This window comes from Lissotriton vulgaris, chromosome 7 (genome assembly GCF_964263255.1).
Source record: "Lissotriton vulgaris chromosome 7, aLisVul1.2, whole genome shotgun sequence".
Classification (NCBI taxonomy): domain Eukaryota; kingdom Metazoa; phylum Chordata; class Amphibia; order Caudata; family Salamandridae; genus Lissotriton; species Lissotriton vulgaris.
The window spans coordinates 1,622,484,785-1,622,497,953 of NC_141695.1; the positions used below are offsets into that span (position 1 = coordinate 1,622,484,785).

Sequence of the window (13,169 nt, forward strand, 5' to 3'; positions counted from 1 at the left end):
CTGACAGGATGGCAAAATGTCTGTGATGTCATATTCTGTGTTACCACCGGTGGTATAGCAGTGCGGTCTGTGGGAAATACAGCCATGGATACTGTCCACAGCTGGACACAGTACCACAGGCCACATGCACCATTTTCTGCTTCTAATGGAGTTTTTCTTAATGCAGGTGCGTTCCGGCGGTGGAGTCCTGTGGTAAAGGCATTAAGTCAGCCAGAAATGAAAGTATGAATTTCTTGAATGATCGATTGAAGACCTTAGTAGGGTGGAGGGAGTATTTTTTTCTGAATCCAAACAGATGAACAATTCTTGGCTCGGTTTAATTGAGGCTAAGGCTCAGTTTTTAAGTCTCGCCTGAGACACCGCATGCGCTGTAGCTGCTTACCATTTGGTAGCTTCATTGCCACTCTTATTTTGCTGACTCCTGTTTGTTCAGTGTGTGCTGGCTTCACTTTCTGTTTGTACGTATTCCCTATCACTGGAGCATGGACCAAGCACTGCTTTCACTGATACATTTTGCAGCTTTTAGACAGTCGAATTTTATGTAATAGAAGAGCAAATGTAATACCAAAATGCAATTTACAGGACTATTTAGATGCTGGTGCTAGTGCAAAAATGGGAAGAAATGCTGTTTGTTTTCTTTTGCACACTAGCGCCTATTGTCATCTGGCACAAACTCAGTTTGAATCTGGTTGTTTTTTAGTTGTATCATGATGAAGGTTTTATGACCCGGCTAGAGATAAGAAATATTGATGCTTTATTTGATGATTGTGCCATTGCTAGCTGTGTTATTCTGGTCTTATCCATTAGTCCAACCACGTAAACATATAGGGTTTAAATGCAATGTCGGTGGGACTGACACCGACGTTAACAAAATATAGATACATAAAAAATCAAAATGTAAAAATGTAAAACGTTCTCTAAATGTGAATACATTAGAAATTGGAGGTAAAAAATGAAGTTGGTGTCTTTAGCATTCTTCGTGTTAGCAGTGCCATTTCTTCAAACAGAATCTAGTATGGATGACTGGTGGCCTATTTTTGAAGCTTTGGTAGGTGGCAACAAAAATACATGTATTAAGAGCGAAAAAGACAAAGTGATACTGTAGAGCCTAGCATACCTCCCCACTTTTCAAAAATAAAGGAAATATTGAAAAGCGGCAATCTTCCCATTAACATTATAATTTTGAGTTTTTTAGTGTGAAAATTAAATAAAACATTGTATAATATTGTGCATACTTGTTTTTGTATTTTCTCGCATTGTTTTGAGGTTCAAATCGAAGAAATTGCTTAGGACAGAGTACAAGTTAGCAATAGTGATCAAGAGAAGTTAATAGCTTAGAAGCCACTGACTGGCTTACACAATGCACACTTCTACTTCAGGATCTTTTAACCCCTTTCTTAACTGTGGGCTATATAAGCTCTGATCAACGCTTTAAGTAGCCATTATTGACAATCGTTTTCAGTCTTAACATTGTTTAACCTAACACTGGGTAAATATCTGCTGTTAAGCTAAAATCAAATTTATAATTGAAGAATACAAATCATAATACATTCATTCTTTAATACACTTTTGGTAATATTGACATATTTATTATTTTGCTTTTTTGCAGGTGGAGCTCCATGTTCACCTAGATGGCAGCATTAAGCCGGAAACCATTTTGTATTTTGCTCGGTGAGTTCTAGACACATAATGCTTGACACGTTTTACTAGGAACAGAATGGAAAACTATTTAAAGTTCACTTTCGATGGAATGGTAATATCTCGTTATTTCTCTTCTTAGCAAAATGCCCACAATCTGTCCAATTGTATGTGTGTAGTGGGCTTTTCATTGTTTTTGTAGGTTCTAGGCGAGGTGCACAAAAAGGCACAATGTTTAGTGCAGCTAATTAAAGGCACGCTTTTAAGTGGTGTTTACCAGACATCCTTGTAGGTAAACCTTGTTTCCAGGGTAATAGAACAGTTACTTAGTGATTCGCAGACTTCAAAAGGTTTCACAAGGCTAGAGTCCTTTATGAAATCTAAGAGAATGCAGGTTCCTTCACAGGAACTCCTGTACCACCAGTAAGGCATGTATGGAACGATATTTCTGCACCAGTGACACGTTTATTTGGAACAGTTTGAATAAGGGCTGGGGGGCACTGTTGCATACATTTTTAGGTCGAGGTAATATCCGGTCTGCCGAAGGCAGACCGGAAGTCCGAGATTTATTGTCAGTAAGAGGGCTGCTTTATCCCTCCCTCTTTTTGGCTCTCCCTTCATTGTCTGGCTTCCTAAACGGAGGCCAGCCATTGGAGGAGAGAGCTGTCCCTCCGAATAGGCTCTGTCTTTTTCGGATTTGGGGGCGTAGGTTTTGCTGTTCTTTAGACAGTGACGTCGTCCGTCACTCAGGACAGGAAAACCACGCCCTCGAATCCGAAATTTTTGGCCGCCATTTTGTTTTGGTGAGCGCGAGCTTGGGGTGTCTGTTGTTCCCACTGCTTGTTTCCTACTCCTGTGCGAAACCTCTGCCTCACCATCTCAGTCTAGCTCCCTTCCTCTCAATCGATGATTTTTCGTCCTATTACCATCATTTGCTTCCCCTCTTCCCCCCTCGTTGCGGTCGTCCCTCCACCATCGCGCGCTGTGCTGCTTGCATGCCTGTCTTCTACAGCAGCTGTTGTTGTTGCTAGCCCGTCACGAGAACTCTCTCTCTTCCTGCATATACCCAGACCCAGAGGCAAGAGTATATGCGCGGCGTACAGCCGCAGAGAAGTGTAGCTGCTGCCTGGGGAGGGTGGAATGCTAGGGCGGCGATGCCGGGACCCAGGGGCAAGAGTATCTGTGCGGCGTACAGCCGCAGAGAAGTGTAGCTGCTGCCTGGGGAGGGTGGAATGCAAGGGCGGCAATGCCGGGACCCAGAGGCAAGAGTATCTGCGCGGCGTACAGCCGCAGAGAAGTGTAGCTGCTGCCTGGGGGAGGGTGGAGTGCTAGGGCGGCGATGCGGGGACCCAGGGGCGTAGGAGCCTAAACAGCGGGGTCAGGACCAGTAACCCTGTTATTCTGAAACACCTTGTTTCATTCGGGAACCTCACCTGCGGCGGCCATTGCAGAGCCAATCATTGTGTCCATGGACAGAGCGCCGACAGCAAGAGGGACAAAGGAGCCGAGTGCAAGGTGAGACAGGGCAGAAACATGTATGTGTGGGCAATGTCAGCGTGCATTCACCAGTCGCCTTATGTGCATTATTAATTTCAGTGTTTATCCATGTCAGTCTGGGTAATAATGAATGCTTTACGCGCTCCTCGGTTTGCAACAATTTGATCATATACTAATCTCCCCTGATGTGGAGCAGGGAGGTATTGTGCGTATGCCTCGACGTGCAATTTTCTGCCCCTCTGTGTAGTAAAGGAGTCATGTGTTCAAGGGCTGCAACGAGCAGAAGTGCACTCGTAGGCAAACCCACGTTGCAGCACTGCATCATATGCATGACCCCCTCCCAGTGTGCAGCCCTGGTCATTTCGGCATCCTTGTGCACCCTCTAACCCTGTATGTGCAGCCTTCCTGCAGCACCAGACTCGCATGGTACTGACTCTTCAGTGTGCAGCAGTGGACATGCATAAATGAGCATCATTGCGCACGCTGTGGCAGTGATTTCATTTTCTTGCATAGTTCCGTGGTTGAGTTTTCAGTCTGCAGCAATGGGATCATGCCTGCGAGCCTCTCTCTGCAGCAGTTGGATTGTGTGCGCGTAATCGGCCATCCAGCAGTACAATAGCGCTTGTGACCCTGAGAGGGACTGCAGTCACGTAGATGGCCCTCTTTGTGCAGCAGTGGCGATGTATGCACGGCAGCGTTGTGGTGTTGTGTGTTCTCTCGCGTGGGTGCACAGAAAACGAATCGCAAGTATGTGACTACGTTTCTGCAATATTATTACATCTTTTTGGTCCTCAGTTCTGATGCCTGCATTTTTATGGCATAGCCCTGCAATCATTCCGTGCATGAGGGTGTGCGCAAACACAAGGAGTGTGTATGCAGCATGTGCATTGTGTATGCGTGAGCCTCCGTGTCTGGGAATTGAAATCCTCATCTGTGTTCAGATGGCAGCTGTTGCTTGTGCACGAACCCGTGTGTGTTCCTGATCATCGATGTGTAATGGACCGAAATATGAACTTGAACCTCCTGTGTAATACAGCAGACACCGTGTGTTCATAGACATCCATGTTCATCACTGCAGTCAGTCGCATATGCCGCTCCAGTTTAACGGTGCACCCGTGCAAGACTTGTTAGACACTGCTCGTTACTGTACTCTGCAGACACTCACGTGGCTTGACCTCCAATCATCGGCGCAAAAATACAGTTGTGAGTTTTTTTTATTTAAATTACATAACTGCCTGTGTTATCATTTGTATTCGAGCCCAGTGTGCTTTATGCTCTCATACGTGTCTGGGCGTGTTTATAAAATATATTAACTCGTGAATATGTGGCAACTTCCACTGCACAAACATATTATACAGGGTGTAGATAAAGACCCTTTTATAGGTGAGCACTTAAAGCTGGTACTTTTTTTGTTCTTTGGAAAGTGCTGCAAAAGTGCCGCAGCGCAGCGTATACCCTGATAAAGGGCAGGCTCTGCTGCATTGCCCATCACTGTAGAAAGGTGGTGGAGCGCAAGCCCTGCTTCTGCCAAAACTTGTACAGACCACACGTAGTGTACACTGCGCACTTCCACCCCGGCCACCACAGATATAACAGACTCACCCTGAAACTCCGCCCCTCCCCCCTTTTTTTTTTTACACACCTCGTGTTCCTGACCCCCCCATCCCTTTTGCCTCCAGTGAGCCTCCTGCGGTCTTGGAAAAGTCCCCTTTAACGGCCTCCCCTTTAAGCTTAATCCTCCTGCACCTCCCTCCACCCCCAAGCGACCCTTGCCTAGGCAACCTTTGGACTTGTGTTTGAGTGTCTGCCTTTTATTGCGGTATTATACCTCTACTTGTACTTTTCCGCTCCTTTGTAACCTGCACACATGCCACCTTTCCTCCCGTAATGTACAGTTTGTTGCCTCTTGTATTTTGTTCGGTCCCCATTGACACTTTTGTCTCATGTAATCTAACGTTTATTTGAGAAAATTATTCCACCTTCCCGCCTTGACCCCTACCTCCCCCCACTCGCGGCGCCGGCATATTTCCGTCCGGTGATACCCATGCCCCCTTTCACCTCCACCTCCACCGCCCATGCCAACCCCAACGTCCCGCGCACGACGGCACTCTTAAGTCAAACCCCTCCCTCCATTTTACCAACTGCACACACCTATATATTAGGGCCTAGCTGCAGCCGCCATCCCCCCCTCCACGTTGTCCCCGTGTCCAACCCCCGCCGTCACCCGCCATGGGCTCACACTCCACACCACGAGCATGCCTAAAGCCCCTAACCATGGACTCAGTCGCCACCTCCGTGCCAAGTGGTGCTTACCCGCGCACCATCATACAACTGGAACCAATAATCACTCGAACAACCTGAACGGGGAAAGGTGGACCATAATTCACCTGTCACAAGCACCCTGCCCTCAGCCATGTAAAACTCGCCTAAGTGCTACAGCCCACCGCTGCCTCTAAGCACCTGTGAGCAAATTAATCCCGCCATTATAATCACTGTCGCCACTTTGTCCTGAAAACAGGCGTATCCCTGCTCAGTCGACTGTTGCCCTTTACTCTCCGCACGGATGTAGTCTAACTCCCTACCAATCCTTCCTGCTCTCCAGTACTTTGTCTGACCGGGCGTCACTCGCTCCGGCCACGCCCCACTGTGCCCCCTGCCTAGCTACTCCTGTCACCCCGCCCACCCTCCATCCCCTTCAAATCTAGCTATTACCGAATGACACCGATGAGAGGGATTTAAATAATTTTGATGTATCACAGGGCGGGCTTACTTCTCGTGTCCTGTGGCCTCTGTTCTGCAGACCCAAGTGTTCCTTTCAGAATCTAAATCTCATAACACCGGCGCCGACCAGTTGTGGTCTGAATCCAGGAGGAACTGTGGACTCGAACCTCAGAACCCAGTAACCTACAATTAGATTCAATAATTCAATGTCCAACTGCTACATGTATATTAAGGTCTAATGCCCCCACAACTAAATACTACAAACGGCATTGAAAGTATGTACTCAATTAAAGGGGGTAAAAACATTTGGATCTCCCCGAAAGGGGTTCACAAGAATTGCCAGGGTGCCATTAGCTGCCAGAAAGGTGACTAAACTCAATAAACCGGTCAGTTTCAGTAATCTGCACGTTTCCATGACACAAAATACCAGCATACCTGCCCCCTCGCTGTGCTTGCTCTCCTGCCCCTTGGCTGTGCCTGCTCTCCTGCACCTTGGCTGTGCTTGCTCTCCTGCCCCTTGGCTGTGCTTGCTCTCCTGCCCCTTGGCTGTGCTTGCTCTCCTGCCCCTTGGCTGTGCTTGCTCTCCTGCCCCTTGGCTGTGCTTGCTCTCCTGCCCCCTGGCTGTGTTTGCTCTCCTGCCCCCTGGCTGTGTTTGCTCTCCTGCCCCCTCCTGCCCCCTGGCTGTGTTTGCTCTCCTGCCCCCTGGCTGTGTTTGCTCTCCTGCCCCCTAGCCCCCTGGCTGTGTTTGCTCTCCTGCCCCCTGGCTTTGTTTGCTCTACTGCCCCTGGCTGTGTTTGCTCTCCTGCCCCCTGGCTGTGTTTGCTCTCCTGCCCCCTGGCTGTGCATGCTTCCCTGCCCACTGGCTGTGCTTGCTCTCCTGGCTGTGCGTGCTCCCCTGCCCCCTGGCTGTGCTTGCTCCCCTGCCCCTGGCCGTGCTTGCTCCCCTGCCCCTGGTTCTCATGCCCCCTGGCTGTGCTTGCTTCCCTGCCCCCTGGCTGTGCTTGATTCCCTGCCCCCTGGCTGTGCTTGCTTCCCTGCCCCCTGGCTGTGCTTGCTTCCCTGCCCCCTGGCTGTGCTTGCTTCCTTGCCCCTTGGCTGTGCTTGCTTCCTTGCCCCCTGGCTGTGCTTGCTTCCCTGTCCCCTGGCTGTGCTGGCTCTGAGTGGGTGTGTGGCTCTGGGTGTGTGTGTGGGGGGGGGCTCTGGGTGTGTGTGTGTGGGGCTCTGGGTGTGTGTGTGGGGCTCTGGGTGTGTGTGTGGGGCTCTGTGTGTGTGTGTGTGGCTCTGGGTGTGTGTGGCTCTGGGTGTGTGTGTGTGTGGCTCTGGGTGTGTGTGTGTGGCTCTGGGTGTGTGTGGGTGTGTGTGTGGCTCTGGGTGTGTGTGTGTGTGTGTGGCTCTGGGTGTGTGTGTGTGTGTGGCTCTGGGTGTGTGTGTGTGTGGCTCTTGGTGTGTGGCTCTGGGTGTGTGTGGGTGGCTCTGTATGTGTGTGGGTGGCTTTGTGTGTGTGGCTCTGGGTGGCTGTAAATGCAATAGGTCATGTATTTGCAAGCTATTAAGCTATTGGCATTGTAAATGACAATGCCATTTATTTAACGATTAAGCTATTGGCAATGTAAATGACAATGCCATTTATTCATGATTTTAAAAAAAAGAAAAAAGTCATGAGCAATGCCAATAGCTCTACCTTTAATAATGCTGAGACCATTGCATTGTAAATGCTTGTTTAAAGCTGTCTCCAGAGCTGCAGCGTGAGACCGGTTTTTAGGTTTCGCTGGGGGGCGGAGCCGTTAGGCTCCTCCTCCAGAGAAATCTATTGAGTATAGTGAGCACTATGGAACACGCCCCCCCGTCCCATTGGCTAGCTCCATAAATGGAGCCTAGCCATTGGACGAGGGGCCTGTCCATCAATGCCGGACCAGACACGGGGGCGTTCCCGAGATTCTTTGGCTTTTGCCGAAGTCACGCGACGCCGGGAACGCCCCCGAGTCTGGTCCGGCCGGGCCGTGCTTGCTGCTGTCCTGGGCATCGTGAGTGTTTTTCCCCCGGCACGTTTCCCGCCTCCCTCCCGCCGTTCGTGTTCTCTCCCGCCCCCCTCACGCCCCCTGTGTCCTCTCCCGCCCCCTCCCGCCGTCCGTTCCTCTCCCGCCCCCCCCCGTGTCCTCGTAGGTGCTGCCGCCATTTTTTTAAATTTTTTTTTAATCATCTGCCGGGGCTTTAGAGGGACGCTGTTCTCTGCTGTTCTCTGCTTCGTCACAGGCATGCTGAAAAGTCACTGCTCAGTGACGGCGTGTGGTGCTGTGGAAAGAATGTACTGCTCGCACGACGAGCACGGCGTTTTTTTTGTTCGAGCTGGGAGCAGTGTGGAATGGATTGTGACTGTTTTCGCAAGGAGACACGCGGCTCCGGTGTCATTTCATTAATCCATTTTGATTCCGCCGAAGCTACCGGAACAAGTTGAAGATTGCCTTTCAGGACAGCACGGGACCGCTTACGAACACAATTTACCTACAAAATCAGCCTTGCGTACTGCATTTCAGAGCTCGATCTCCCCACCGCGTCCCGAGCCTTGCCCCCTCTGCGTCACAGCACGAGGAAAGGTGCCTACAAAATCAGCCTTGCGTACTACATTTCAGAGCTCGATCTCCCCACCGCGTCCCGAGCCTTGCCCCCTCTGCGTCACAGCACGAGGAAAGGTGCCTACAAAATCAGCCTTGCGTACTGCATTTCAGAGCTCGATCTCCCCACCGCGTCCCGAGCCTTGCCCCCTCTGCGTCACAGCACGAGGAAAGGTGACGCTGCCCTTCAGGCCCCTCTCTGCAAACTTGTTGTACTTGGGACTTCATCTGCATTCAGCAGCGTTTTTACTCCACGTGTGCATGGAGGAGTGCTGCAGGGAGCAAGGCTCCCATGTGAGGAGGTTAGCCCCGCCCGCCAGAAGACAGCCGGTGAGTGCGGGTGCTTTCAAAGAGAGGGGGGGGGGGGGTGTACTTGTAAATGCTTGTTTCTATACGGGACTGAACTGATCGAGGACTGGCGATGGATGCGCCTGTCTGCCTTACCAAGTGCTGATTCCTGCACTCATGATCTATTTGCACGTGATAACTAGGGCCTGGTGTCTTCGGGAACTTGTGCTGTGTGTTTTTTTTATTGTTTAACCAAACCCTTCATTAGGGAGCCTAGGCTGCTGGTGACTGCTCTCACTTTGGCCTTTCCGAACCCCTGCCCTCTCCACTGCGCTCTCCCTCCCAAGTGTCACTTTTGTTTGTGAAAGGCCCCCAAGTGCGCCGCCAGTCACACTCACCCCCCCCCCCCCCCCCGGACCTTGGTGTCTGGGACAGCCATGGGCAGAGGATGGGCTTCACTGAGCTGTAGAGAGAGTGCTCCCGCTGAGCTGCAGGTCCAGGCACTCGGGGGCAGGGAAAAGAAAGGCAGGGCTCGTGGAGCGAGGGCAGAAATAGGGCAGAGGTAAATGGCAGGTGGCGAGGACGGTGAGGGCAAATGGGTTGGAAAATGATTAAAGGTAGCGGACAGGCGTCAGGGGTAGAAACAGGAAGAGACAGAAGTGTAGAGCTGTGTTAAAGGGGACGGGACGGGTGAGGAGGGGCGTGAGACGGTGGGTGGTGGAAGTTATTTTCACACCGCGATGCTTTTAACAATTTAACTAGTTAACGCTACTAGCGAAGCAGTTGAGGTAAATCACAAAAACGCCAGCTCATTGGACATGCATGCAGTGTGATGGCCGCATCTTTGAGACTATGACTGTCCTTATGGACCAAAGAGCCCTGAAGGAGCTCAATGAGAACGAACCGTGTTGGCTTTCCTGATAGATGTTTAATCTGGCCACAATGAAATATATTTTAATTAAGGAATGAACTAATAAAAACATTGGATACGAATTGGATTATGTACCTATTCTGATTTCTTTAAATGAGGATGAATGTTGAGCACTGTTTAATACGAAGGGGTCCTCGATATGGTATATATTTACGTCAGATTCGTACAGAGTAGTATTATTTAGTTTAGGATTAGGGACTGATTCCCCGGTGGCTGTTCCCTCACAATGGACCCGCTTTCTCTTAAGTGTTCTCTTGTGATTTAATGACAATTGGGGACAGTGCTAGGTGTGGTTTTTCTTTGCCTTGCCCTTCCATCTCTGGTAAGTCTTTTACTAGCTAAGTAGAACTTTAATGCAACAAAAGGAAGTCTTCAGTTCTACAACTGGATGCCCGTCCCACGCCAGCTCACTGTTAGCAGACTCAGAGTAGATCAACGTAATCAGCCCCCACTCCCCAGCCCCTCCCCCATCGATCTGCAGGCACAGCAGGGCTGCAATTATTCAATGGAGCCATTGAAATTCCCTGCTGGGCCCAGCACACTGCTTCAGCACATCGCCTAAGTGGTTACACTTTTTGGGGCAAGTATCGACCCTTTGATAACAGATGGAGGACCCACCCAGGCTGGTGGGGGTTAGGGGTGTCGAGCCGTCAAGCACAATTAACTCTTCAAAACCAATAGTCAACATAAGCAAAATGAACAGCCTGAACTTGACTGATTACTGGCTTCGAAAATAAACAGTTCTCAGACCACGTTTATTACACATCGAACCAAACTTGATTAATATTTTCTTCATATTTACCTAACTTGGCAAAACACATTGTGACATTCTGTTTTCAACAATGATCTAGACATGGAATCCTTAACCAACACATCCTTAATGTAATGGTTGACCACCCACCTGCCCCTTACAGCATCATTTGATTGACTTGGGTCCCAGGGACCCCCAGATATAGCTTTTCGCAAGACTAACTTCCCCACTTCCTCATGCCATGGGATCCACAGGCCAACTTGTAAGCTGAGCCCCTAACCAACCATGCCAGAGGCAAACCAAAAGAAGAAGTATGGCTCAATGGTTAGAGCGGCAGACCCTGATGCAGAGGTCTAGCCCGGGACCAGGGTTCAATTCCCCGCCTCAGCGGGTCGTGGGCTCTTTCCACGGACCTGATAATTCTCGCCTCGGTGCCTATTCCAATCATGGAGTCCCACTCTGGGCAATAGCTTGCTTAATCTCCACAACGGCCCCCCACAACGCTAAGGATGCCTGGCCTCCACCTTGGGGGTGCCCAGGAGTGGACGCCTCACAGGGAAAGCCAGGATGGGTTCCACAGCGGTATTCGTACAAGCGCCTTGAGACTCTTGCGAGTGAGTAGTGCGCTATACAAGTATCAATTTATTTATTATTATTCTGGCACCTTTTGGGATATGTGCCAAGGCAACCAGGCCATATCAACTTCCTGACATCACCAGTTGTATGCTATAGAGTACTCTGAAGTGCTAGGAGTAATCGCTGTAGCAAGCATCCCGCCGCCCACTCTAAATGCCGCAGTATCACTGCCCTTGCTTGGGATACGATTTAAAAGCAAATCAATCCTGCTTTCACATGGCCTTTTTATGCCTGATGCCAAGGTGTCCAACTGCTTTGTCGCCACAGGCCTGGATGGTGACTCTTTTATCGCGATGGTACAGGCCTAGTACGCGACCCCCTGCTCCAGAGTAATTGTAAATGGAGTAAGCTCTGAGGCATTCCAAGTGGGGAGGGGAATGAGACAGGGGTGCCCACAGTCACCCCTTCGCTTCGCGTTGAGCATAGAACCTCTCGCGGCCAGGATAAGAGCACAACAGGCGATTAAATGAATCCACTTCAGGTCAGAGGAGCCTAAGATCTCTCAGTTCGCTAACAATATTTTGCTTACCCTCCCAGACCCCCAGAACTCCCTGTCCACACTGCATGAGGAGTTCAAACACTTTGAGGAAATAGCCGTCCTCCATATTAATCTAGCTACATTGTACCCCCTTAATTTAACAGTACCAGACGCAGAAGTGGGGATGCTAATTACCATGACCCCCTTTCAGTGGTCAAAGAAGGAGCTTACCTATCTCGGTATCAAACTTACTCCCAGATTTCTAGCTTATTTCAGGCCAATTTCCCTCCACTCCTCCGTAAAGTACAGGGTGATCTTAAGCGCTGGTCCCAATTTATTTATTGTGACTAGGCAGAATGCATGCAATCAAGATTGTGATCCAACCAACGTTTTTAGTATGTGGCTTTGTCCCGCCTCAGTCTTCCATTGGCTAGCTCCATAAATGGAGGCTAGCCATTGGAAGACCGAGGCGTTCGTCATTCTGTGAGGCGACTCGTGGGCGTTCCTGAGATTTTTTCTCATCCAGCCCCTTTGTGACGTCATTCCGGCGGTGGGCGGGTGTTTTTTTTTTTTTTCTCGTCCTGTTTTGGTCAGTTTCAAAGTGTCCTTTGCAGGAGTGGGCTGCGAGATTGAAGTTGCCAGGATGCGGTGGGCTGCGCGATTTCTTTTCTTGCAGGTAAGCGGCATTTTAAAATATTTTTTTATCCAGTTTTCGCCCCCCCTCCCGCTGTCCGTTTGCCCGTTCCCGCCCCCTCCCGCTGTCCGTGTTTAATGCTTGTTTATTTAGTTTTGTGTAGGTTGGAATTGTGGAAAACATTTAGGAACCACTGTTCATATTTCACCATTAGTGGCGCACCTCTGCAAGCTGCAGTTCAAGACCTGGGCTGTTTGTTTAATTGAAGGGCTGCCTTTAATGCAACGCTTCTTTTGGGCGTATAGTTACAATTTTTACTGAGCACAGTTCTTTTCCATCCACACATTTCCCCAAAAGATTCCTGTTTGCGCCAATAAGAAACATAAGTGTGTTTTTTTTATACTTAAAAGTGCAACCACCCTGTGAATGACGTGTCTCTGCGGCTGCAGCGCCAGGTTTTCAGTCATGGACGGATTACCTCTGGTGCTCATTCAGAGGTAGTCTCTTTCCCAGTAGTCTGATCCCCGTGCGCTCAGTGTGTGCGTTCAGCAGAGTCTGGCATTGGCGTCTCTCCGCCCGCCCTCTCGCTCTCGGCCCCATCGGATGCCGGGTTATTTTAAAAGCGGCTGCAGTTGTGGCGCAAGCTCTTTCCCAGGAAAGCTGCGACCGCAGAGATAATGGACACTCGCACGGCTCTTTCATGTGGTGAGGCGGGCATGCTTCAGATTGTTGAGGTGGGGCCGTGCACCACCGACCAGCACGACCAGGCATGGGGAACATTCAGGAAGTCGCTGCTTGTAAGCAGGCCCCCCACCCTGAAAAAAAGCAAGACTTGCTGTGATAGGCTCCCAGAAACAAGACGTGCTGTGAAAAGCCCCCCAGGGCTGTAAGTGTGATGAAAAAAACTGCGGGGGAGTCTCTTAAAGCGGCGTGGCCGATGTAATTACGGGGGTGGCTTAAAAACACATAAACTAAAAATCTGT

General features: G+C 49.9%; 1 protein-coding gene across 1 annotated transcript in view; it reads left to right on the forward strand.

Moving 5' to 3' along the window:
- ADA (adenosine deaminase) overlaps nucleotides 1-13,169 on the forward strand; it is a 274,533-nt gene that overhangs the window by 87,912 nt on the left and 173,452 nt on the right. Inside the window, exon 2 of the mRNA XM_086932554.1 lies at nucleotides 1,610-1,671. Coding sequence (XP_086788680.1) covers nucleotides 1,610-1,671 — 62 coding nt within the window. The remainder of the gene's footprint in view (nucleotides 1-1,609; nucleotides 1,672-13,169) is intronic.